The 27,627-nt window shown below is 34.4% G+C and overlaps 1 protein-coding gene across 6 annotated transcripts in view; it reads left to right on the top strand.

Moving 5' to 3' along the window:
- Positions 1 to 27,627, top strand: part of LOC149805496 (serine/threonine-protein kinase D3-like) — a 202,893-nt gene that overhangs the window by 59,031 nt on the left and 116,235 nt on the right. For 5 of the 6 annotated variants that reach the window (XM_089950093.1, XM_089950095.1, XM_089950092.1 and 2 more), the window contains exons 4-5: positions 14,907 to 15,031; positions 25,339 to 25,431. In XM_089950093.1, coding sequence (XP_089806219.1) covers positions 14,907 to 15,031; positions 25,339 to 25,431 — 218 coding nt within the window. The remainder of the gene's footprint in view (positions 1 to 14,906; positions 15,032 to 25,338; positions 25,432 to 27,627) is intronic. The other variant, XM_089950094.1, reaches the window with a different exon arrangement.

The following is a 27,627-nucleotide window of genomic DNA, read 5'->3' as shown; positions in this document are numbered from 1 at the left end:
TGCATCAAACGATCAAAGGTCAAGGATAATATGATTATTAAAATATGATGTTGTGCACTGTGGTTTTTATTCCAGATTAAGTTTCTTGACAAAACTTTGTGGATGACATGCACTTGGTTAAGAAAGAAACCTATAGGTTTGAAGTTTTAAAGGTCATGGTCATGGTAAATCTAATAAGAAAATATGTCTGCACAAGACTGCATACTTTGACTAAAAGGTCAAGGTCATTGAGACTCTTTGGTCATCAGTCTCTAGAGTAAATCATGCCCTTTTCGTACCAACATAAAGTGCTAACAAACAAGGAGAAAGCAGATGTACTTTTCATGTTACATTTGTATTTGATGATCCCAACATGTATTTCATTTTGAATTGGAAAGGGATTCAGTCTAGAAGTGGAGGATCCCCAGACCTTGGCTGTTCAACTTTTGAGCACTGGTGAAGTTTTAACAAGTTTATCATAGCTTTGCCTTCCATATGTAAGTGTAGATATAGATTTAACTGACATGTTAATTTCCTTGCATTTGAATGGGTTAGGGAATTAAATTTATTAAGTATTTGTCTTCTTTTGTTGAACTTAATTGATTAGACTTTAGCCAGTGATATTGTTGTATATATGTTTATGTCTATATATCGATGACCTGTTTAGTTTTCTGTGTCACTAAATTCTCTTTTATAACCTCTATAAAATTTTACAGATTTTCTGGATGTTATGTTTTTGCTTGGCCCACATATACTATAAAAAAGCAGTTTTATATACAGCCTCATTTCGGCTTAGCACTTTACCCCCAGGTCATTACCAACATTTTGAAGTGAGTTTCATTTGTACCTACCTGCAGGAATGGGGCTAAAGGGGATACCTACCTACCTACTAGCTATCTACCTACCTACCTACCTAGTTTGTATATCTTTGGTTAAGCTTTTGCATGTAAATTAGGATTTTGCACCCAGTATAGATACTGCTATACAGGGAATCGTTACATAATGGTGTGCATTGGGATGCTTCTTCACTTTCATCACAGAGTAGACCATTGAAACCAGAATATTTCATGCTTCACTCGTCTTGGTTAAATTTTGTCTTTCAGGTTTTATTTCTCAATCTGTCTTCATGCTAGAACCATCAAACCAGATGATGATATTCTTCTCTAATAGCACCATGCCATGAGAACAAATGGTCACTGTCACCAACATTTCATATTTTACTGACTTAGCACGAGTTTGTATCTAGTTCGTGACCCAGTAGTTTTTTGCATCCAGAATAAAAGATCAGGAAATTTTTAGCATCTAATTGTGTGTATTCATTTCGAAGAACTTTGTCCACTTTCTAAGTTCAGAGAAAGGATTATTTTTTCAGGAATTTGGTAAGGATATTTGATTCCTGAAGTTCAGGACCACAGCAAAATAAGTGAGAAAACAAATCAAGGTGTTTACACTGGGTCATGAGCAGTATTCATTGAAACATGAAGAAGTATCAGTAAGTTGAACCAGAGACAAAACAAAAGGAGTGGCAACTGATGCCTCCTGACTCAGGATACCAAGACTGTTAAAGGCTGTCATGTTACTGGTTCCGATAAGCAGATTCAATAAATACTATATTTCCTGACCTCAGGTCTGCAAACACCCCACCCCCACCCCCCACCCCCGATTTTTGTTAATTGGGACTTCACATGAATCCTCAACTGATTATCAAGAGGCAGGAAATAATGACCCAGAAAATCGACATAATAGGACACAACCTCAGCTTGTTAATGTGGACTTCACCTGAACCCACAACTGACTCATTATTAAGATGCAGGAAGTAATGTCCCAGAAAATCAACATGGCAGCCCTTGTCATGAAGCTGATGTAACCCCTGCAAAGACTCTGGACAAACCCACTAATGTCTGAATGTGCAGTAAACATTGTAAAGCTACCCAATAGGATAAAATTGAAAAGAAACAGTCCTCTTGAGGTCAAGAAAAGAATCTCTCTCCACCTCATTAGGGAGTTCCAGGTTAACTGTTTTCATAAGAGGTGCATGCTGGAAGCATTTAGAAAATGCAAGAGGATAGATTGTTATAATCACTTTGACTTGCTGTGTACTTTGATGAATTAAGAAAGGATTCTGGATAATACAAAAGGCATATATTTATTACAGCAAAGTGACTTATGTCTGCATATGCACATTTGTTTATGTTCATGCTGCAAGAGTGAAATTCTCAATCCACATCCTGTTTATACAATTTGATGTTTATTTAAACTTTTGCTTTCCTCTGTGATGTTTAATTATTTCCCTCTCCTCTACCTCCCAGCATTTGCCAATGCAACATCAATGCATCTCAACCATACTATTTTCTGACAGGTCCAAGGCAACAAGTTTGGAGTGGGTTTCAGATTTCCCATCCCCTGGGGAAGGGCTAATGGGTCTGTTTGTGTACATATATATACATTGGTCAAATATTCTTGGTGAAGTTTTTCAATTGACAGGGCTTTTTTAAAACTCAGTATACATCTCTTTATACATGAAACTTGATGAGGTGGATCTTGAAGTGTACTATACCCACATCACTTTGATCCATATGTCACAATTTTCAGACTTAGGTTAAATTTTTTGTCTTGCATTTGTTTTTTTTTAGCTGTTTATGCTAGAATCATCATCCTTGACAATGGTATGCATGTCTGTTAGTACCACTCCCATTCAGTACAATTTATTGGTGTGGTTCCTCTCAGACTTGCATCATAGAAGTTACCCCCTAGTTCTGAAAGTTAAAGGATTTTATGTTTTTGTTTTCCCCCATCATGTAAGTTTTGTTTGTATTACTATTATTAGAATTTCGATCTAGGGTTTATACACCGCCCTACTCTAGTGTTTAGAATCTCCTTTAATGGCTGGCTAGTCTTGGAGTTTTAATACAAAGAGTGATCCCTGCCAGAGATCAGTGTTGTCTGGTGTTTGCTGTATGTGTGTGCTATTTATTTTGTAAATTATCCTTTGTTTTTTTGTGTACAGACTGACTATTAGAGATCAAATTCTTTTAGTTGTTACTTAATGGTTCTGTTATGGCTTGGGTAGCTCGGTGGTGACACTTGTAAGCTCTTCATGTCGGTACCGTGCTTCCCGGTCTTTTGGAACCAATAATATAATTTTAGTGTATGTGCTTGTGTAGGAGGAAAGATAGATAGAAAAGGATTGAAATAGGTATTTTCATGATAAGCATGTGCATGTTGTGTGTATTTATACCCCATACTGTTTACTAGTTTATTCCCTGTGTTTCTGTTTTCGTAATGTTCTTGTTGCTGACCTTGCTTTTGCAGAGATCCGGTACGAACCATACTACCACACGTGAGTCATGTAGCTTAGGCGTAATACCATCATCTGCTCCTTAGTCAGCAAGGTCATATCCCTGTCCCCTGCACATGTAATTGTTGTTCTAAATAATGTATTAATTATATGAGGTATTTGTTATAGATAGTTTGTTAGTTAAGTACAAGGACCTTTTTAAGATATACTATTACATAAATTGCTTTGAAGGTGGGCATTATTTGATTTTAAAGTTTTCCCTGAGTATCTTCATTTTGGAGTTAATATAATTTATTAATTCATTATAAGTCTTCCTGTCATTTATCTTATTTGTAAAAAAAATTGCTTATCTTCTAGTATACCATATTTAAAATTTTATTCTTTAACTCCTGTCTTTCTATATTTATTTTAGGACATATGAGTATTAAGTGATCCTTTGAATCCAAAATGATTGCCCCGTGATCTACAATTTGGTATAACACTTATAATATGCCTCTTGAAGGCAGCCTTGCCTGTCAGCCACCTATCGTGCAGGTATGGGAAAAGCCTACTTTCAGTGGAGGCCGATCCTATACCTGCCCAATTTTTCCATGTGGCCGGCCAGTTTAGATTTGGATAGCAAAGTCGATCTCTTGTTTCTCCTGGGAGGCCATATCATTTAATATAGAAATAGCGTTCTTCTCTCTGTCCCATAGTCCTACAATATCCAGGAGGTTCTAATAGTTTAGTTAATTTATCATTCTTGTAGATTGCAATGTTAAAACGGCATTATCCATAGATGTAAATGTAAAGTGCTTCCCATGGTAATTTGGGAGAGTTATTCAGCTGTTTAAGTCTAGTTAAAATATTGGATTTTGGTTTTATACTTAGGTAGGGCTAGCCCTCCTTTCTCTTTCGATCTGTATATATTTTTTTTCTTTACATAGTAAATTTTGTTGTTCCAATAAAGCTCAGTATTTTCCGTTCTGTGTGACTAATCATGGCTTCTGTAAGTTGCACCATGCTCATTATATAATTCAATTGGCTGTACATGTAGGTTTTAGCTAGCTTTATGCGGTCCATTAAGTTAATCTTCATGAGCAACCAAGTTTCTGTCTGCACTTCTATCTTGATTAATAACTCACGATAGTTCTTATTAGTAGAGTTCTTCCCAAAAATTATTCCTAATGCTTTTACTTGTTCCTTAATCAGATTGGGGGTTGGGGGGACCAGGGTGGTTACTCCACCAGTTGCCAATTAGTAAGATTTCTGTTTTGTCATGGTCGATGTCTGAACCAGAGGCCTTTCCAAACTGAGTGAATTCATGTTGTAAATGTTTAAAAGCTGATCCGTCTCTGGTAAAGTTGGTGCAGTCATCTGCATGTAATATAGTTTTTAAATCTTTTTTCAAATTTGGTATTTTTTTCCCTGAATGTTAGTGTTCTTCTTAATATTTATATTCAAGGATTCTATAGCTACCACATATAGCAGCATAGACAGGGGGCAGCACTGTCTTACTTAGTGTTTTTATATTTATTTCTCCTGCAAGGGTACCATTAACTATTAGTCTAGAAGTAATATTATTATACAGAGACTTAACCCAGTTAAATCTGTTTAAGCCAAAGCCACATTTTTCCACGGTTTTAAAAATGAAGTCATGTTCTATCTGATCAAAAGCTTTTTCTTGATAGTATAGAAACATGACTCCTTTCTCTCTGTAAAATTAAAAAAATTGATTATGACAGATATTGATATAGTATTATTTATGTTTCTTTCTATCCCTCCAAGCTTTGGTTTATATCAATTATTGTATCTAAAACAATTTCTTATTCTGTTAGTTATTATTTTAATTAAAATTGTATAGTCATTATTTATTAATGTTATAGGTCTCCAGTTTTTTAATTCTTTATCCCCTATCCTTTTATACATTAGAGTAATAATCCCTTCCCTTAAGTTTTTTGGCATTTCCTCATTTATAAGTATATTATTATAAAACATTTTTAATGTGTCTGCTAATTCGTGCTGAAACTTGATATAAAAATCTGATATTATGCTGTCAGATCTTGGGGATTTCCCTTTTTCTAGACAGTTTATTGCTTTTAAATTTTCCCCAGCTGTAATAAATTGGTCACAGTTTTCTCTAGCATCTGATGGCATTTGTTTATAATTATTCTCTTTAAATAGTTGTTTATTGTATCATCATCAATGTTTTGGGTTTTATATATATTGTCATAATATTTTTTTATACATTTTATCCTTTTTATCGTTATAGGTTGCATCATTTAAACTGAATAGACTCTATCTTTATATGTTCCTCCCTTTTAATTTCCATTCTTCTATGGATTCCCCTACCCTTTTTATATAAATGCCCATATTTCCCTGCCCTAATTTTTATGCCTTGAGTAGTTTCCTTTTCTAATTCTTCCCATTGTTTAATTAATCCATCTTCTGATTATGTTAATGGTCCATTTTTAATTATAAGTTCAAAATACCCACTGTTTTTGAAGTCTTTTCGTTACACTAAAGTATTTCGTTGTATGTTTAATCTCCTTTTTAATCAATTCCCAATTGTTCATAATATCTCCGGCATGCTTTTCTTTTAAATTGTTTAGGTATATGCGAACAGTACTCACATACTCGCTGTCGAGCATGAGAGCACTGTTCATTTTCCACACCCCTGTCCCTACTTAATTGTATTCGTGAGAAACAAGTCAAGTAAAACCAATTTATGATCAGAAATTTGTTCTTGTATGATAACACATTTTTTAATTGCATTAATTTGCCGTTCTGATATATAGAATGTATCTAAATGGCTTTCTTTATTATTATTGTATTTATACGTGAATTCCCTACTCTTATTATTTAGGTGTCTAAAAGCATCAATTAAATTGTTAGTTTTTATAAATATTTGGATCCATTTATGCAGTTTTTTTATCAGATTCCATGAGTCCTTCACTTTTATCTAATTCTGTCATTATCCAATTAAAATTGCCTCCTATTATACAGGGTTCTAAAGCATATTGCTGAATATAGTGATTTGCATTGGTAATGAAATTAATTTTCCTTTGATTTATGCCTCCCGACAGTATATATATGTTGAAAATATTCCATTTGTATCATTTTTATATGGACTAAGTGTCCTTATAGTTCATTCGGTACTTTACAGTGTTCAAGGTTTAAGCCCTTGGCGATCTGCCTAACAATTGTAGCCACCCCAGCTTTACTTTCTGTGATTAATAGTGATTACTAGTGAAGACTGAAACGTCAAGATCTTCTAGCTTCCTCACCACATGCTCTGGCATTCCATGTGTTTCTTGTACTGAAATTATGTCATAGTTTATAGATTGTACTATGATTGTATTGACTTTCTTTGTAATGCCATTAATGTTCATAGTCAAGATTTGCTGGTGTAATCCCTCCATTTTGGCTATGTATTGGCATTAAAGTTTATGTAAGTGTTTACAATATAACGTAATTAGACATTGTGTAAATTTGCAAGTATTGACACATTAATAATTGGTAATTTCTAGTAGGCAGTTCTCTTTGCTCTATATTCATCTAGACTGATGATCTTTATTTTGTCATCCCTCATCAAGGAGACAGTACGTCTAATTTGTTCCTTTTCCTTAGATTCCCGGCAAGACTCTCTTGTTTCCTTCTTTTCCTGTTGACTTGTTGCTCCTTATAAATTCTATTATGTCTGACTCAGAAGTAGTTCTGGGGGTAGATGCCATTCTTTTCTTTTCAATGGTATTATCAGAGTAGACATGTCCATTTTCTGGCCCTGGTTTTCCTCTTTCCCTTTCTCTTGTAGATGAATTGGGGATTCTTCTTCTAAATTGATTGTTCTAGCTGGTGTTTCTTCTTTTTCTTTTTCCGGACTAGCTTGAATGCTATAACAGGCTATAACATCTGGGGTTTTATTGGCCTCTCCAGATTGAGATTCTTCTAGAACGAAGAAGGGAGCTGTGTTTTTCTCTATCAGCTTCACTTTGTTTGACTTTCTTTTCTATTTTGAAGCTTCATAGCTCTCGCTTTTGCTTTCTTCTCAGCAGGGCTTGTTTGGTCTGCTGACTCACATTTATCTGACTGGTCTTGCGTTTGATTTTCTGTACTGTCTAGCTGTGGAGATGTAAATGTCTCCTCTACTTTGTCTTCTATCGCTTCTGGCACTGTTAGTAGCTTTTTTTCCATTTCAGTATCCACTGTTATCCCTGTTACAGATTTGGTTACTGTTGCGACCTATGTCATCAGGGATGTGTTTGTGGAAATGTTTGGTTGTGCCTGGTAGTTACATTCCGTGGTTAGGTGGCCAGTGGCTGGACCACATTTGTTACATTGGCAGTGGTTCTGGCATTTCTTTTACCACGACTTTAGCATGAATCCCATGATGTAGAAAAATGGGGGAATCTTCAACTCCAGTGAAAACTGAAGGAAATCCCCAATAGGTGGCCATATATGATCATAGTACTTCGACCCTGTATTTCCTTTCCACCTTGCTTGTGAGTTCACTAGTTGGTATTTCTAGGGGCAGTCCAGAGAAGTGCACCTCTACAGCTTTCTCTACCAGAGCCTTGATTAGGGGTGGAGGGGCATAGATGTTGAGTTGCTGTAACACTGCCTCTCCCTTTTGATTCCATTATTGTTTGTTTATGCATTATTGCATTGGACATTTTATGTCAGTGCATTGGTAATTACACTTTGACTTTGCTTTGAAATTGTATATACCTAACTCATTAAAATGTAACGACAATACGATTCGATTCAACGCTCGCAATTAGGCTACTTTACGTATTTATATAATGGTGCCACCGCATGTACATTATAGGTTTGAATTAAGTACATCCCATGGAGTCGAATCATGGGCACCATTACGCTACACTTTAATGATATTTTCAAAATACAATAATGAAGTTTCAGAAATAATACTTCGAAAATTATGCTAATACCACAAAAGCTGTTGTAGTTTGCTTTGATGTAAGCGACCTTACCCCTGTCACCTTTCACACCTGGAGGAGAAGAAAAAAAACTCCAATTTTTGGAGTCACTCCACGCCTACCTCCTGATTTCATATCTTCGGATTTTTGCAGAGAACTCCCGATTATTACATTATGTCTTTGATTTCATTTCTTCTAAGCAAGAAAAGTCCTACATGTTCTGTTGTATCACCTGTGAATTATTGTTGTGACAAAATAATTACTAGAAAGAATTCACTTCTTCACTAAATATAATGTTAAGTTTCAACAGTACTCATGTAAATTAATGACTTTTTTTACATTCTACAACAATACAAAAATAAAAAATAAACAAGAACAAAAAAAATGTTGTCCGCAATTAATTACAATCCCAAGAGTGATCACTACAAATACTTTAACATCATATGCTATAGCGCCATTCCCACAAAAGAAACTTACAAGCGGCATTTTTATACCGTATATACCGATGTTAATTACCTAGGTTAAATTAAAACAAGGAATGAAAATACATACCACGCAGCAAATGTGTCATCAAAAAACTAATTCAGAATACATGTTTTATAATAAATAATAATAAATGCTTTACGAGTTGATAATAAGGGAATTATTAAAGGTCGGATATACAAAGAGGGGAAAATAGTTGCCACATGTAAGGTACCATGAAGCTGGCTATTTTGGTACCTTTAATTCAACAAAATTGGAAATCCTTTATTTGCCAATCAATTGCTGGTATTTGCGTAACACACAGTAGTGTAGGACATGGTTTCTTTGAATTATGACTCGGGGCCAGTCGTTTTCACAACATATTTGTGTGTATGTGAGTGTGTGATTTAGATTTTTAACGTAGCTTTAACAGTGTTTCAGTCATATCGCTACGATCTCTGCAGTATGACAGTTTATAGTGATGTCTATCACTGGGGCATCATGCCGCAGACATGTAGCTTGATGTCCCACCCAGTCACATTATCCTGACACAAGGCCGACCAGTTCTAACACTAACCTCTTAATGCTGAGCACCAAGCGAGGCAGTTGTTAGTACCATTTTTGTAAGTCTTTGGTATGGCTCTGACAGGGATCGAACCCATGACCTCCAGCATCTGAGGCGGACGCTCTAACCACTAGGCCACTGGAGCGGTTCAACATATTTGCATCGATAAGGATTATCTTTTAATTAGTCACACTAGATTTCTTGCTTGTTTGTTTTTTTTAGAATAATCTTTAGCTATTGTGCAGTTTGACCACAGCTGACCAGAATATGAAAATAGGGCATGACCTTGGGGGAATTATGGCACAGCACAAGGAGAAATGGTGAGTCTTTTTGTGAATTTCACACATTTTGGACGAGGAAGATCGATCAGTATTTAGCGAAAAGAAGGCTTTAAAAATGCCATGAAAAATCTCCAGAGTTTACAAAATTACGGTAATCATGCTAATATTATGGAATAAAAGGCAATTAAACATCAATGTATTGTTATAGTTGCCGATTAAAATTCCCTCTTAACACAAGCCAGTTTCATGGTTTTAATGATTAACTGGCCTGTACTGCTGTCACAAAATGAAAGACCAATTCGCTGGTGATCAACATAGGAGACGCCGAAACATCAAGCTTTCCATTGTATGGAAGGTTATGATGTCTGTTCAGCCAAAACACAAAACTAAAATTGATTTATGTAGATCTTAGTTGATCTATGTGAGAATTTTAGCCTTTATTATTGCCACTCTTCCTGAACATGTAAATTATGCTGGTTATGTGCCTTGTACAATTAAGCGTGCATACCTTTTTTGAAATATTAACTCAAGTTTGTAGGATTGCTTATATCATTGAAAATAACTTATGAGGGCATGATTCATTGTAAATGAAACAGCTATTAAGGACTAGCCGAAATGTTATCTGGAGGAATGCAATTTGGTCAAAACAATGAATAAAGCAAAATCTGCTTCTATGTTTGGGAATAAGTAAGGATTTAAGTGATGCTATGCACGCTTTGCTCTGTGTAAGTACTATACATTATAGTTCAGCCTGGTCTCCCATGTAAACAAAACCGGCCTGCGAATTATGAAGTCTGCATTTACCTTTATTTATTTCAAGCTGGAGAAATCAGAAAATATGCACATGCAAAATAATAACAAAATCAATCATAGTACTTTAAACAGTTTAATAAATGTTGGGTCACTGAAATTTCTTTTTTACATGCCTTTGTCTTAGGACATGGAAAAATTACTGTTTCGTGTCCCAAGATTTACAGCCATTACAGTAGTCAACAAAAAGACCTAAAATCTGTCAAGTTTAGACATTGGCCCACGGATAAGCTGCCTCCCCCCCTTCTTCCAGGCCTTTATTTTTTCCTAAATTATTTGGCTTATACGTGAGTATATATGGTACAGTGTTGTTACTCTTGATGAAAAATGTGCTTGTTGATTATAGCACTACACAAACTTTTCAACCAAACTGAACAGTTAACAGTTTCAAATAATTGATGTGGTATTATGTTTCTGCTTCTGTCCATCTGCCACCAATTTCAGGTCGATATAAATTTGCACCCCAACCAGATCTGGCTGTATCAATGAGACAGTGGTAAAATAGCTTTCCCATGCATGTTTTCCAAGTTAGATGACCACCAATGAATTTCAGCCTTACTGGCCCCAGACAATGTCATATCATTATGAGTGAGCCTTAAATTTGGCCAGGGCTAGGGTCTTGTCTCTATGCAACTCTATATACGGGTAATACAGTTGTGCCAACTGAACAACTTTCACTGAAGATGTAAAATAAGCTAGCTAGACTGTTACACATCATATTTTCACCATGTTCTCTCTCAACGATTTAATCTTGTCCCATTGATACCATAAAATCTAGAGAATTAATGGCAAATCCCAAATGAACAATTTCAGAGATGGAATAGGCTTGTAGCCAGCTGTGTGATGTCTTTTACCCAACAGGCATTTGAGCCATTGGCCGTATTGTTTTTTGGACAAAATAGTACAGAGTTCATTAAACCTTAATGTTGTTTTCGTCTTTATCTAAATGATAACTTTTGTTTGTTGTCCAAGAGGGAAATTGAACTTACTGTTCTTGCCTCATTGCTTTTTTTAACCCTGTAAATATGTATATTATTATTATTATTATTATTATTTATGTTGTTGTTTGTATAATTGGGATTTTTGTGCAATTCAGTTGTAAATCTTTGGAAGTGAATTTAAAAAATAATGTACATTTTAATGTTTTTTTTTTTTACTATGCCCATTTTGAATAGAGTAAAAGAAACTAACCCTTTCACATTCAATTTTAGACACCAACACCCCTCAGAAAAATCTGTGGATTTTAAGTGACAGTAAAAAATGTTTGGTCCATGTTAGAGCACATGCTACTTCATCATTTACATTCTGTTAATGAAATGATGCAAAGACTTGGGTGTTTGTTCTCATAGAAATGCTTCAGGTTCACATATCCTATGAGGTGTGTGGGAGTCCAGTGGGGTGCATACATCATTTTGTAACCAGAATGTTTCGTACCCGTAATTTCTGCACATGGTGTTGTATTTTCCATTAGCATTAGTGAAATTTAGAAGAAAAGAATTAGTAATGTTTGTAAGTATGTATTACAATGTATTTATGTATTATTAAAAATGAAATGAGAGTCAGATTATAAAATCTGAAGAAAGAAAACAAATCTGATAGATATATAACAAGTCTTAATGGATCTTAACAGTTTGTATTATATGTATGTATGTGTATTATATGTATTATAGTGCATTAAATCACAAAAATAGGTTTATAAACAGGGTTAAAGAGATGTACGAATAGAACACAACATCTGCTTATAGGTTGTTAGGCAACAATTAAAGTATTTACAAAATGATCAGTCATATTAATTACTGCTTCATTATACTGAATACAAGTTAATTTGCTTTATTCATTTTTTCTAAGTAAGATATTTTATAATTTAAATAATGGTGCTAGCCTACTATTTTATTATCTTTTTGTCCAATACTGTAGCTGCATTCTTCTTTAAGATAAGATATGAGGTAGTGATTTGTGACGCCATACGAGGGACACTGCTAAACAACCCTTCAAGAACAAATTTCTCTTAAATGATTTGAAACCCAACAATTTGAAAAGAAGTTACAAGCAATTGTGCATCATTCAAGCACTTACTGATTGTTTCTACCCTAACCATGCCAGAAAAATTTCAAATATTTCCTGAGATTTGAAAATGGGAATGCTTAAGTAAGCATCATTCAAATCAATTGACACAAAATAATCTCCTTATTCAATAGAATTTAAAATAATGTCAGTAGTTTCCATTTTAAAATATTCAACAAATCTGTCAGAGATTTCAGATTTATAACAGGTCTAAATTTCCCATTTTTCTTTTCAACCAAACATAAGTTGAATATGAACTGGCCAGCTTCATGCTGAGTGGGTTAAGTAGCCAATTTTTTTTAATAGTTAATAAATTTAAATGTCCACTAATTCACACTAAAATGGTGAAAATTTAATAGGTTTTGGAATAAATCTTTGTTTTTGGCTCTTCTGAAAATTCAATATTGTAGCCTGAAGCTGTTGGTAATATCGAGGGGTCAGCCATCAGTTTTTTTCCATTCATCTAGACTGTAAGATGTTCTACCCAACAATATACACCTGATTTCTTTTTGGGTCTGGAATGCACAGTATGGGGTTACACTGTCTTGCACTATAATTCCTCCTGTTCTGACCATTCTAGCATCAGTGGTTTACAGTGTCTGCCTTGCTTGGTTCCAGCCCCTAAACAATCACTGGACCCAAACTGTCTCCCAGCATAAAATCTTTTAGTAAAACTCTGATAAGGCCTCTTGGAGTTGTACATACCCTCTACAGCTTTCATGCATTTTGAGAGCTCATCCAAACAGGCCACTCCAATGTAGGTGCATCAGCATTACACAAAGATTGATGAGATGGTTTGAGGTCTTTGTGTATGAAATATCGTCTCTGAAGAGACATCTCCCTTAAAGCAACCCCAAGAATTGTCAAAATTTTGTATGCCAGCCATATCAGTTTGAGACATTGACAAAGTCTTCTGTTGAAAACCAGCTGCCCAGGTTAAAATTGGTCCAAGACCAAGCCCCACAAGTTTCTAAACATTTTGAAGAGATCTGTCACATTACTGTACAACAGCAGACAACATTATCCAAATTTCATGATTGATTCGTGGTGGGATAATAAATTTACTATTTGCAGTGTAACATTTTATTCTGTTGAACATATTTGGACAAATTGGCCTTGTTTTTAAAGACATTGGCTAAAACAGACTGTATAGAATCGTAAGTCAGGCAGCCCAATACCTCCTTATCATTAAAAATTGAGGGAAGCTGTAATCTAGGGGCATCAGTCCTCACTTACATGCATTTGTTATTAAACTGCAGTTTGTTTGGATTGAGCTCACATATTTCTTCAGAGCAAATGAAGAAACCTGTTGATTTTCGGTACAAAATGTAAAAGGTCAAGACAAGATCAGTGCAACAAAGTGGAACATTAGTTTATGTATAATAACCATGTTCACTATCATCTACAGTTACTGAACTATGTGGATAGCTTGTACTTGGAGTAAGGAAGAACTCTGGGGTCAAAAGGTCAATGGTCAAGGCCATAATAACAATATTTTAACACCTCAGACCTGAACAAAACTTTGTGGATGGTTTGTACATGATGTAAGGAAAAAGCTTTGTTTAGAGATCAGAAGTCAAGTCACTGTGACTGAGAAAAGAACAATGGTTTATGTACTGTAACTTTTGTTTTATACCACTTGGCTTTAAGTAAAGTTTGTGAAGGACTTAAACGTATGGTGTGGAAAGATCACAGAAGTTTTAAAAATATGGGATTTTGCAGAATAGGTTTTATTCTACAGCAAGTACCTTGATCAGACTTTGTGGATGACTTTCACATAAGGTAATAAAGAAGCCTGTGGATTCTAGGGTAATTAAGTCAGGGGCCACTGTTTTGGTAAGACTAATTAGAAATTTTGTTTCTGCATGTTAAATTTTTCATGTTAAGTGCATATACAGGGAACTGTTAAACACATAGTGGGCATATAATGTGCCATTTGAAAGTAATTTTTTCAGAGAAATAAACTTGATTAAAGTAAAAATACCTTTTATTGGTACATTGATTTCAGTATGATTTTATCTTTGCACATATGTGACATTTTTTTTGTTCACTCCACAGGCTAGGTTTTTTGTTTAGGCACACTTTTGACACGCAATTCCAGCAGTTTTGAGTTTCGAGTGACAGGCAAACATCTGGTAAGAAGAAGTATGGCATAATTGTCATTTCTTTAAGGGAAATATAGAGTATGTGTATGGGTAGTTGTGGTGGGGGGTGCTGTAAATTTTCCATATTCTCAAATTTAGTTTGAATTTTGATATTGCTCATGATGAAGAAATTCAAGGTATGGACATTTTTGGTATACAAATTCATAAAAAATAAAAATCTTGGCATACAAATTTGCGGTAGAGAACTTGTTGCAAACATCACAGGGTGATGTACAAGATAACAATTTCACCTCATTATGTGAATTAACATTTTTGAGCAATAGAAATCTTACATTTTACATTTTATTTATGCTTCAGTCACAGGATTGGATCTGCCAATAGCAAAGCAGTACATGTAAAATGCCGAACTCACTGTCTTCCTTTCAGGATGTGGTCTAAATTTCCATAAACGATGTGCCTTCAAGATACCTAACAATTGCTCCTATGATCGTCAGAGACGAACCTCAACTAGCAGTCTGTACAGATCTTCAGATTCCATCAATGAAGGACAGGTAGGAAAACTTTATGTAGGATTTTGAACAGGGATGTCAAGGGTGCATAAAACTCTTAGAATGTGAAGTAGATTAAACAGAAAACATTAAAATAAAGTTAGAACTCCAAGAATTGTGAGGGAAGATATTGAAGGTCCTGGCACAGAGACTCTTGAGGCGAAAAGGCTGTATGTCTGCCTAATGATCTAACTCTCAAGATAGTGTGTGTGTTGTCTAATACAGTGTGTGTATTGTCTAATACAGCTTGGAATAGTTCAGGTAAAAAACAATTGGTCCAGTACACATTGAGGGATAACTCAGGTGAGAAGCAGTTTGCCCAAGATTTGTAGATTGGACCAGTTATGTATTTTAGTTCACTTGTGCCATTTTATTATCACACAGAATGAGTGAAGAACAGTCTTTAAATATAAATATTTGAAAAAAGAAGAAACTGTACCTTGTGCTGAAATTTGCACATTTAAGGTAAATTTATTTCAAATTCATCATTTTGGTCTCTAAAACTATGCTTATGTATGATTGAAACTATGTACCTACCCACATTTTTTATACCCCTGGAATTATCATATTTATATTAAACATTTATTCTGGATTTTAAAAATATGGATTAATCTCAGTAATGAATCAAGCCAGTGAGACCTACTCAGAATTTCCCATTGTTAGAATTATATGTCTGCTAACATGAGGTTAGACCTGCCTTACAGCTGGCCAGTCGGAATTGACTTAATGCATGTATGATACTTGTAACAGATTTGTTCTACATATGTAAGCACTTGACTGGTAAATTAAGCCTGAACCATTTGATTTTGGTTCAACTGTTCATTTATGAGATACATCACATGTAGCCTGCAGCTGAGCTTGAATTCATGTACAGAACCTGTCTAAATGCTGGACATAACCAGTCATTTTACTTCAGAAGAACTTAACCTTTTTATGGCAAATTTAGGTCAGATCTCTTGTTAGGACCATGCATCAAGTTGTAGTAACCCATAAGTAATCACATTTCCTGTTCCTCTTTTATCTCTGTCCGTTTGATGTTATTCTTTGTCACATGAAAGGTAAACTGACAATGATAAATTTTCCAATTTTGTATTGTAACAATTTATTGTAGTTTCTTATAACTTCCATTGGTTAGGATTCATACATTTCATACATTGTATCCCAAAACAATATATATATATATATATATATATATATATATATATATATATATATATATATATATATATATATATATATATGGCTTGTGACACTTCAACCTCAATTTTGATACTGTAGTTACTGGTCTTCTCGTTAATTGATTTTGTTTGCTGCTTCATTTGGTCACATACATCTAATTATTTTTAAAGCTTCAGAACCAGTGTGTGATGGAATATTTATTACCATATTTAAAAAGAGATATTCCTGTGAGAATTGACAGAATTTTATATTTGAATTTTCATTAACACTGAAAAGTCTGCTTGGTTCTTAATGTGCTGAATATATGACATTTAAAATTTTTAAAAAGTGAGCTCCAAGAATTTCCCTTCTTTTTCAGAGGGATTCAGGAATGATTCTACGATAGTAATTAGGGCCACATGGCAGTCCCACTCTCTATTTGTGGCCCCATACTTTTATTTTTAAAATATCCCAATTGAAAGTTGGTAAATCTTGCTTGCGAGAACATTTTTCCACATTCCATTCATATCCATTACATGTGTTACTAGATCGAAACTGTAACTTTATATTTTTCCTTACAAGAAATTATCTTGATCAAACAAAAGCTTGGCATTGCTTGTAAGTGTCTTTAATCATAATAGGTCATAGACCATGGCCCTGACCCTAATATCTGGGTGAAATTACTTCTCCAGCCAGAATAGGTTGAAGAAGGTAAAGAAAGTTCAAAGAGAGTTACTTTACTCTTATTTGTATTTAATTTGCATGTTTATTATGGTATTTTTTAGTCATTATATGCTGTGGGTTATGTAAAATTGTATTTTATATCTGACCTGGTCCAAAATCAAGGTCTTTTTCTACCTGACCAGAATTATTGATTTTTGGTTTTGTAAACAAGACGTTTATTTCAATCTGAATCCAGAACATTAAAAATTCCCCATGAAATGTCAGATCTACCTGATGTTTGCCACATTCTATATGATAATTTTAGTAGCAGACCATGTATAATTATAGCTTGGATTGTTCTGAAAATTAACTTTTGTCCTACTTCCTGGTTCTTCATTGGTTTGTTAATTTTTTTAAATAATCTTATTTATCTAGAAATTATTCATTCATGCTATAAGATCTTAAGGCAGAATCATTTGTTGTTCAGTGTTTGATTTGGGGCAAAATTATTTTATTCAAATTATTCACCTCTGGCAATGCAAAGTGTTCTCTGATATTCTTGGAAAGAGACATTAACTGGGATTATAGTGAATTCAGAAATGGAAACCTTGGATTATATTACTGTGATTCAACAAAAGACTGTTGGAATGGCATATAAATGCAGTTCAGGCTACATACATTAATAAATTATAGACTACTGGCCACTACAGGCACATCAACACCTTTAGCATTGAAAATTATTTGGAATACCACTAAATTTTATTGAGAACTGTATTCATTAGGACTTGTGTTAGTAATTCTAGGATTATTTGGGATTTAAATGTTTTAGAGAAATAAATTGTTTGTTATTTAACGAAGTTCATTGCTTCTCACCCTTTTCTATCACTTATTTTAAGACCTTAGAGTCACAATATTAGTATGTTTACACCATTTCATGGCAGATTATTTAATGTTGACAAAATACTATTCAGAGCTTATAAAAATAGTATGTGTAAAACCTTTCTTGTTTTGGTTCACTCATTTGTTGTGTTAATAAAATGTTAGCCTTGAAAATAGGTTTGAGTTGAAAATAGCAAAATCTTCTGTACCAGGCATTCTCTATTCAGATGTTCCCTTGATGAAATATTGGATCAAATGGCTAATTGCATTTGTGATGGAACAGGATATATCAACAGAACTATTGTTTGCTTCCTATTATGAAAAATAATTACATTTTTCACATGTTTTTTCAACGTGTCTATGTTAATTTTTGGCAGGAATTCCTTTGATGACAGTGTTTGTTTTTGGTAGCACACCGAAATTGACTGTAAAACATAAGACTTCTTTTTTTTCTCTCTTTCTGCTGTCCTCTTTGAAGGGAAAACTTGCACAAAGTCAGACATTAGACTTTAATTATTAATGTATTGTATTGAAACAAAATTAACTGGGAAAATGTCATCAAATCGATGATGAAATGACTGACTCAGAGGTTAATTATTTTGCACAAGTCACTTCCCTAGCATGGGCCTTACAAGTATTGGGATTCTCAAACATGGAAAACTGACTGTATGTATTGGTATTGTTCAATACACACATTTTGTGCTTTGAATTAATAAAATTCATCACATGACCTGAGATTCATTGCCATGTTATGCTTGTTCAAGTGTGAAATGCTAAATGACTTTTCAACTATTTGACTTCTCATCAACCATTTCATTGTTGTGTATTCTGTTTTTTTGTGATTTAAAAAAAATTGAAATGGGAATATTGTTTTAAAAAGTGCTCTTAATTCTAATTGTATCTTATCCTTTAAAACACAATCTTTAATTCAGTGCCATATGATCAAAGAGCACTTTATGCCAATAACACCAGTAGGTAAGAAACATAATTATTTTAAAGAATACTTAATTTATATTATGTTAGGTGAATAAACAGATAAAGTGGTTTCATATTAAATTCTTGTTATTAAAACTCCGTTTTTTTTTTATATATACCAATAATACAACAACAGCAACTGCTGCTACCACTCCGTTTTGGAAAGGTAACATCTCAGCAAAACAATTGCCAAAATTGTATAACAGCAAGTAATTTGGCTTATATTTGTTTTTGGTATGCTTTTATGGAGCATCTGAAAAAAGAATCCTAGAAATATTATAAGTCGTGATGTTTAGATTTCTAATGAAAATATTTTCCTTTGTGTTAAAATTTCCCATCTATGATCATTTTGTGACAGAAAACTCCCTTCTCTAGGGATGGGGATGCCAGAATTTTATTGCTGAAATCATCCCTGCACACCTCATGTAAATCTTTAGCAGTCATGCCCCTCTAGAGATGGACTGCTCCGGTGGCCTCGTGGTTAGAGCGTCCACCTCAGATGCGGGAGGTAGTGGGTTCGATCTCCGGCTGAGTCGTACTAAAGACTTATAAAAATTATACTACCAGCTGCTTCGCTTGAGGCTCAACATTATAAGGTTAGTGTTAGGACTGGTCGGCCTGATGTCAGGATAATGTGACTGGATGGAGTTATGAGGCTACTTGTCTGCAGCATGATGCCACAGTTCTAGGCATCACTATAAACTGCCACACTGCAGACATCATAGCGATATGACTGAAAAATTGTTAAAGCTGTGTTAATATACCAAATCACACACACACACACACCCTCTAAAGATGAAAGCAATATGCTGCTGATATTATTCAGGTACATTCAATGATGCAGTGTAATATTTTGAAAAACTGTTAAATCTCAAATGTTTTTTATTGACTAAAAATGAATAAAGGAATTTCAGATATAAGTGTTTCAGAAAAAGCCTTGCAAATGGATAAATTGTACACAAAAGTACCTGAACTTACTTAAAACTGTTTTCATTTAATGTTTGTGCAAAGGTTATCCATGATATAAATATGGAGATTTCATTTGGTTGAAATTTTTTTTTTAGTGGACCCCTACAAATATTTTTTTATGAAAGACTAACCATTCACTATATAAGCTTCATTGTTTTAAAGATTTACTTCTGTAGATTGTGAATAGGATGTAAGCATGATTTGCTTATCATGAATATGGACTAATTTTGCAAAACGTTACCATTTTGTGATCTGTGGAAATTAGATAAGTTTTCTCAGCCCAAAACTAAAGAATACTGGACAGCTGGCCTAAGTGGTTGAAGTGTTCACCTCAGATTTAAGAGGTCACAGGTTCGAACCAAGGCAGAGTCATACCAAGGACTTATAAAAAAAAATGGTACTAGCAGCTGCCTCGCTTGGTGCTCAGCATTAAGAGGTTAGTATCAGGACTGGTCAGCCAGTTGTCAGGATAATATGACTGGATGGAGTTATGACGCTACTTGTCAGCAGCATGATGCCACAGTGCTAGACTTCACTATAAGCTGCCACACTACAGACATCGTAGTGATATGACTGGAAAATTGTTAAAGCTGCTTTAAAAATCCAAGTCACACACACATGAACATATTGGAGGTTATGTTTTTACTTTTTGGGGGTTCATTTTACCAACAATATCTTAAGCATACTATTGTTTTTGCTAAGTATTTTTTTTTCTTCAAATATGCTTCTCTATTAATGATAAGAGCAGGATGTATGTTTCTTTGTTTTAGTAAGTTTGTGATGGTTGTGATTTTCTTATCTTCTGAAATGAGATCATATGGGGCATATATATATTCACATATAGAATTTTTAATGATGTCTAGTTGGTATCAAATTAAAATGGTGCCAGTCAGAAAGATATCTTGTCAACATGTTTACTTAAACATAAGAAATAGTTTTGTTACCAAAAATCTAGTATATTTATCTTTCTTAAGAATATCATAGATGGTTTTAGTACATAGGGATTAAAAAGAACAAAATGGACTTATTTGGGATTCCTGAAAAATGTTTTTGGCATTAGAGTGTCAGTCCTTTGTATGGATTCTAGATTCCCTTTTCGTGCTTTTTTGAACCAGAACCCTTCAGACAGAACCCTTCAGAAGGTGGTGAATTTTATTTTATATTTCACTGTTACCATTCACTCAATCCATTGCATAGAAAAATTGTTTCATAATCATCTAAGTTATCAAGTTAATAGCTAAGTTTCATATTTGGCAATAATTCATAATAACATAATAACACTCAAATTACAGGTTTCCATGGTTCACACTAGGCCCATAACAATGGCCCTGACGTTTGCCTGAAATTCAAGACAATCCCAAAAATGTCACATCATGTTAGCTTATGACTAGGGCATTAGGTACATAACTCCTACGTTTAATTTATTTTTGTTCGTAATGCAGAATGGGCATTTGTGAATTAAGTGCAATTTTGTTGGTATTTCATTGACAATAAATCAAATGCAACTTCAGTTTCTATTGTGTTCTTTATTCAGAAAAATGACAACAATAGAAACAAAGGAACAATTCTATTCAGTCAAATGATACAAATAAAGCACTCAATAATTATCAGCATTACCCATTATCCTGATGAAAGATTTTCCAAGAAATTTATATTTACAAATGAAATAGTTAATTTCAAAGCTTGATAATTAATTTCAAAGCATGTTACGTTCAGAAATGTGTTTTGAAGTGCCATTAAAGCCAACCAATCAGCACAGACAAACATTCTTTTTCATTGGTAGCAGATACATTTAACCATATTGTGGAAATATTAACTAATACCATGTTGAATTGATACAGAATATTTAAATAAATAATAGTTAAATTAACATAAGTTTACGTTGTCTTTTAGAGGCAGGATATTTTCTGTGATAATCAGATACCAAACTTTTACTTACAGCCAGTTATTATTATATTTATACCAGGAATATATAAATGCATCTTCGCATTATGTGTTTATGTTATACATTTATGCATAGGTCATTAAATGTATGTGGTATCACTGCCTTCACGGGGGCGGGGTGGGTGGGTCCCAAGTGGTCTAAAGCGCTCACCATTAAAGATCACTGCCATCTCACCTATGTCTTTTTGTATGTGAGAAAGCTTCTTGTGGGTCAGTGGTTCTTTCTGGGGTTTTCCCAGGTTCTTCCTCCACCATTTATACTGGCCACCATGTATACCCTATCTTGTGCTGAAAATGGCATCAAACCCTACAACAACAACAACAACAACAAGTATCTTCACTAGACCTATTCATTATTTTAAACATTTCAACAATCTGATTCAAAACAGCATGTCCTATATCTACTCGACCCTGGTGCACTTTTTGTTGGTTTAGTTACTTCAAATCCCATTTGGGCAGAATCATGTCCATGACAATTTAATGAACCAGATTTGGAAAATGTCTATGGCAGGTAACAACATCCATTCCTGACAATTTAATTTCACATTTTAACATGGGACATTTGTTGTAATTGACACTGCTCATAAACCATTCAATTTATCCTGATGCAGTTTTGGATGAACTTAATCTCATAGACCTTCTTGTGCATGGCCCGTGTCAAGGGAATTTCACGTGGGTTGTCGCTGTTAATGGCAGTCTGGTAGATTTGCATGTGCTTTCTATGGATTTAGTCTCATCTACTCCATTATGGACAAATTATGCCCACATCAAGCTCATTGAATAATGCTTGCAGTTAGCATAACTCAAGAGCCATTCACGATAATTTGATGAAACTTGGTTGGAACATTGAGATTTACATTATATGGGTTTAGTGTTGTTTTAGGTTTTGCCTACTGTTTTACAGCACAGCAATACAAGTAGGTTGCTTAGTAATGGGATAAATGGAGGAAAATAGCCCACCTAGGTTGATCTAGTGATCGGATTAAAAACTGCGCTCTTTCATTGAAGAGTCTAGCATTCCAATCACTCAGCCATTGTTGTTCCTTTTACCCATTTTGGAGAGAGGTTTGGCTCTCGTCAACCAGCTCAATATCTTTACACAATATTGCTTTTCATTAGCATATTGTAGCTCAAGAACCATTTAACATGTTTTGATGAAATTTGATGTGAACAATGTTTCGTAGAGCTATGTTTCATAAACTTTATTTTGTACCGAGTTATGGATGTTGTCAATCATCTGTTCTTTTTTCTTTACATTGGATGCTGGGTGTGTTTATGAGGCCTTAATGAAGTTGGATTTCAAGTAATCCACATCATCATCTACTAGAGGAGTAATGGCCCCGGATTGTCTTTTTCTAACTTCGTTTCCCAACACAAGTTCATCCGTTCCATGACCAACATAGGAAATAGTTCTGAGCTGGGTCCTTTGTGATGCACTTATCACTAATATAATTGCACTATGTTTTTTTCTTCTTCATTTTCAATGATTAGGCTTGTCCTATTTTATTCATGTACCCTCAAGGAGTTTCCCACCATGATACTGACACTATATAAAGAGAGCAAGGAGTTTCCCACCATGATATTGACACTATATAAAGAGAGCAAGGAGTTTCCCACCATGATATTGACACTATATAAAGAGAGCAAGGAGTTTCCCACCATGATATTGACACTATATAAAGAGAGCAAGGAGTTTCCCACCATGATATTGACACTATATAAAGAGAGCAAAAGTGACCTAAAAATATCCATAATCAAGTCAGCTGGTCTTACTTACTGTAGTATGTCTGAATTTTCTTTTTTAATGTTCAAACTGCCTCATAATAAAATAATATCTGCAATGATAACATTGCCAAAAGCTGTCTGGTAAATCATGGACAGTTTTAAAACAAAGCCCAAGAGTAGCACAGGCCCATTGAGATCCCTGCAGTTATTGTTCTTCATCCCACCATTCATTGTTTGGCATTTAATATTGAAATCCTGCAAATTGACCAGAAACTTATGATAAGGTAGTTATTTCAATTTAATCTGTCAGTACAAAGTTTGAAAAGAACATTCACTTTTGTACTGTACCTGTATGACTATCACTATTGTTACTCTGGAGCTCAAATTGCTGAATTTGCCTGTTAACCCCATGCATTATTTTTTAAAGTGTCCATCTGTAGCCATTTCTTCTTTAAGCCATAGGATGGACATCAAGCAGACTTCATATGTACATGTAGGCTGCAAACATAGTGTCCATGTCAGATAGTGGTATGATCTTGGAGTCCATTTTGTAGGGTCCTTGAGAAGAGCCAAAGGTCAAATATGCATATTTTGCAAGTACAGTGACATTTTTTAATAACTGTTGTTGCATTTTTTTTACACTTGATGGATGTTATTTATCATTGAATTTGGGATTACGTTAAACCCAGGGTCACAGTTTGGAGGGGGATAGCAAACATGTAACAAAACACTAGGTGATTTGCTGTATAGGGGTTGTATAGATGTAGTGGTTGACTTAAAGATGTTGGCCAGAAGGGCTGGCTCATATGGAAATAACTGCCCTGCAGAAAATCAACTGGCCATGCCAATCAAATTTAATAACAACTTCAGAAACCTTTACTGGCCCAGGGGGCCAGCAGCTGTCAGTGTTAACTGACCAGCCTCAAAACTCTCGGCTGTAAAGCCAGCAACTAAATCAGCCCTCGGGGTTTGTAGTGTTGACCCAGCTGCAAATAGCATAGACCTAATCCCCAGGTACTTGACCAATCTATGTTCTTTATAGTTATGTGCATGCCATACACAAGTAATACAGTTTTATTGCGTGACTTCATACACAACATTATTAAGGCAAATGACTATTAGCTTCGGTTAATCTCCCATATTTTGCAATGACAATCAGGCACAGGAAGATATAAAGTAAAAATTGTGCATTTAAATATAAACATGATTGTAGGTAATATGAATTTTTCTCTTCCTCAATGATTTCTCTAAGATATTCATTCAGGGGTAAATCCTGCTCTTCTATTCCCTTAAGGGGCAAATGGTTCAAGATTTTATGCTTTCAATTTTTATTTAATATGAGATATCACCACCACATTCTGATAATTTCATGTCCACAACCACACGTCACTAAAGGCACAACCTCACCAAGTGCAGGTAGTTACAAATGCATTAAAGAACTCAATGATTGATGGAAGTGTCTCAATGTGCAGTGGCAAAATTATTGCTTAGTAAGGACTTGATGTTGGCAGTTGTCCTAATACTTGCATGATCAGCGTTATTTTAATATTAATGAAGTTTATAGATTTAAATATGCTAACAGTAAATTATCTATGCTTTCTCAAGCTCATGCTTTACGGGAAGAATTGTTTAATTTAGTGCAGATTTGTGTACTCATCCTGGAGAAACACTGCTTGCATCTTGGTTATTTGCATGTACATCTTTTGAGCAAAGACTTTACATAGTATCCTAATGTGTGAATTTCTCTCAAAATGAAAATAAAATGATTTTTAAAATATCAGAGCATTTGGTAAATTAATTGAATGAAATAGAATTGTTTACAAGAAATGTATGTTTAGAGTGCATGTGGGTGGCTTGTCAGGAAAAATGTGCAAATCTGTATATAATGTTTTTCCTTATCATGTACATTACGTCAGACAGAAGATTAAGCTAGTTTGGTTACCATATGCAACTTGCATGCCGCTTTGAAAATGTTGTGGTGCATTGTGTACTTGTAGATAAGCCCCACCCATTCCATACCACGAAGTCCAAGATCACCAAGAGCTCCATATTTAGACTTCCGACGCCAAGTGTCAGACAGGGATAAAAATGTATGTATTTTAATACTCAATATTTGCTTTGATACGTATTTTACTGACTGCATGTTTGAAAGCTGTTGTAATTGATTGCTTTTGCACTGCAGTAAATGGCTTACATACAGACATTGAATAGACATAGTACTTAGCTATTTAATTGGTACATAGCTACTTAATTGGTACATTACTACTTGATAGATGTCTGCTTAATCGATTCATAGCTACTTAATTGATAGATGGCCACTTAATTGATACATTAAGCTACTTAATTGATAGATGGCTACTTAAATGATACATAGCTACTTAATCGATACATAACTACTTAATTGATACATAGCTACTTAATTGATAAATAAGCTTTTTAATTGATACAAGAACTTTGTGATGGATTCAGGAGCTACTTAAGTGATACATTGATAAAAGAACTACTTGATGGATTGATGAGCAGCTTAATCAATACACAAGCTATTTGATACAACTACATAACATGATGAATTCATGAACTAGATAATTGATACATAGACTGGTTAAACATATAAAGGGACATAAATGCGTATAGAAATACAGAACTGAATGAACAAATGAAAATATGATTACCTGAGAAATGGATCTTATTGCGAAATGACAAGACACTAGGGACAGTGTGTTCACTTAATATGACCTGTTTTCTTTGATATTAGTTTAGTTTTTGACAACTTACTCATGGAATTTTTTTATTTCAGAAACTATGCTGTATTATATGTCACAAAAATTAAGATCTCAATTTTGGAAATATTTTGACATAAGAGAATAACATTGTTTTATTTGCAGGAAATTGGAAACAATTTCGTTATGGACTTTCAATGAAAATGAACCTAAAAATGTAAGCTCTCTAGAAAAAATATTGTTACCTGCTACAGCCATTTGCAGTCAATGAAAATAAGAATAGATACCTTTCAGTAGCATCATAGGTTATAACTCCTTAGCGTTTGACCTTATATCAAGGCCTTTATCAAAGGAATGACTTTGGACTGGAGTCATGAGTTCAGCTAAATGTTGACCATGTGACAAAACCCTTCTGTAGTTTGTAGATGACTGAACACTTCTTATTCAAAGAGTTTGGTTTTCTGGATTTGCCAATAATGTTTAATAGATACCTTGTAAGCATATAAATAAAAAAGTACAGGAGTATTTTGCACTCTTCCTCATTCACTCAGTTCACTATTCAGTCATTACAAATATTGGAGCACTGCTCCAGTGGCCTAGTGGTTAGAGCATCCACCTTGGATGCGGGAGGTCGTTCGTTTGATCCCCGGCCGAGTCATACCAAAGACTTAACAAAAATGGTACTAACAGCTGCCTCACTCGGTGCTCAGCATTAAAAGGTTAGTGTTAGGACTGGTCGGTCTGGTGTCAGGATAATTAGACTAGGTGTTACATCATGCTATATGTATGCGGCATGATGTCCCAGTGCTAGACATCACTATAAACTGTCACACTGCAGACATCATAGCGATATGACTGAAAAATTGTTAAAGCTATGTTAAAACTCCAAATCACACACACACATATAAATATTGGAAGTAAATATGTGATAGTACTAACAGTTTCACTATACAAGCAAATAAAATAGGTCTGTATCGAGGCTTCTCATGAGCTAGAATCTCCATGAAACACTGAATATAATGATTTCCAATCTGTGCTAGACTGATTCCAGTATACCACTGTATTCTAGGCAGATCTCTGATTAAGTAGAATCTGTGTTAGGCTGATCTTTGTATCAGATTTTATACTGGACTGAGCCCTGATTAAGTAGAATTGTGCCAGGCTGATCCCATCATGAAGAAGGTATTATGATTTCCAGGCCAAAATAATTTTAGTTATTAATAGACTAAGTAGAGAATATGAGTATGATAGAATATAAGTATGATAGAATATGAGTATGATAGAATATGAGTATAATAGAACAGGAGTATGATAGAACATGAGTATGGTAGAATATGAGTATGATAGAATATGAGTATGATAGAATTTGAGTATGGCAGAATATGAGTATGGTAGAATATGAGTATGATAGAATTTGAGTATGATAGAATATGAACACGGTAGAATATGAGTATGATAGAATATGAGTATGGTAGAACATGAGTATGGTAGAACATGCGTATGGTAGAATATGAGTATGGTAGAACATGAGTATGGTAGAATATGAGTATGGTAGAACACGAGTAT

The sequence above is a fragment of the Sinohyriopsis cumingii genome, chromosome 2, assembly GCF_028554795.1.
Source record: "Sinohyriopsis cumingii isolate HCF-2022 chromosome 2, ASM2855479v2, whole genome shotgun sequence".
NCBI classification, from domain to species: domain Eukaryota; kingdom Metazoa; phylum Mollusca; class Bivalvia; order Unionida; family Unionidae; genus Sinohyriopsis; species Sinohyriopsis cumingii.
Note: the sequence above shows the minus strand (reverse complement) of the source record. Positions and strands in the feature narration are given on the sequence as shown.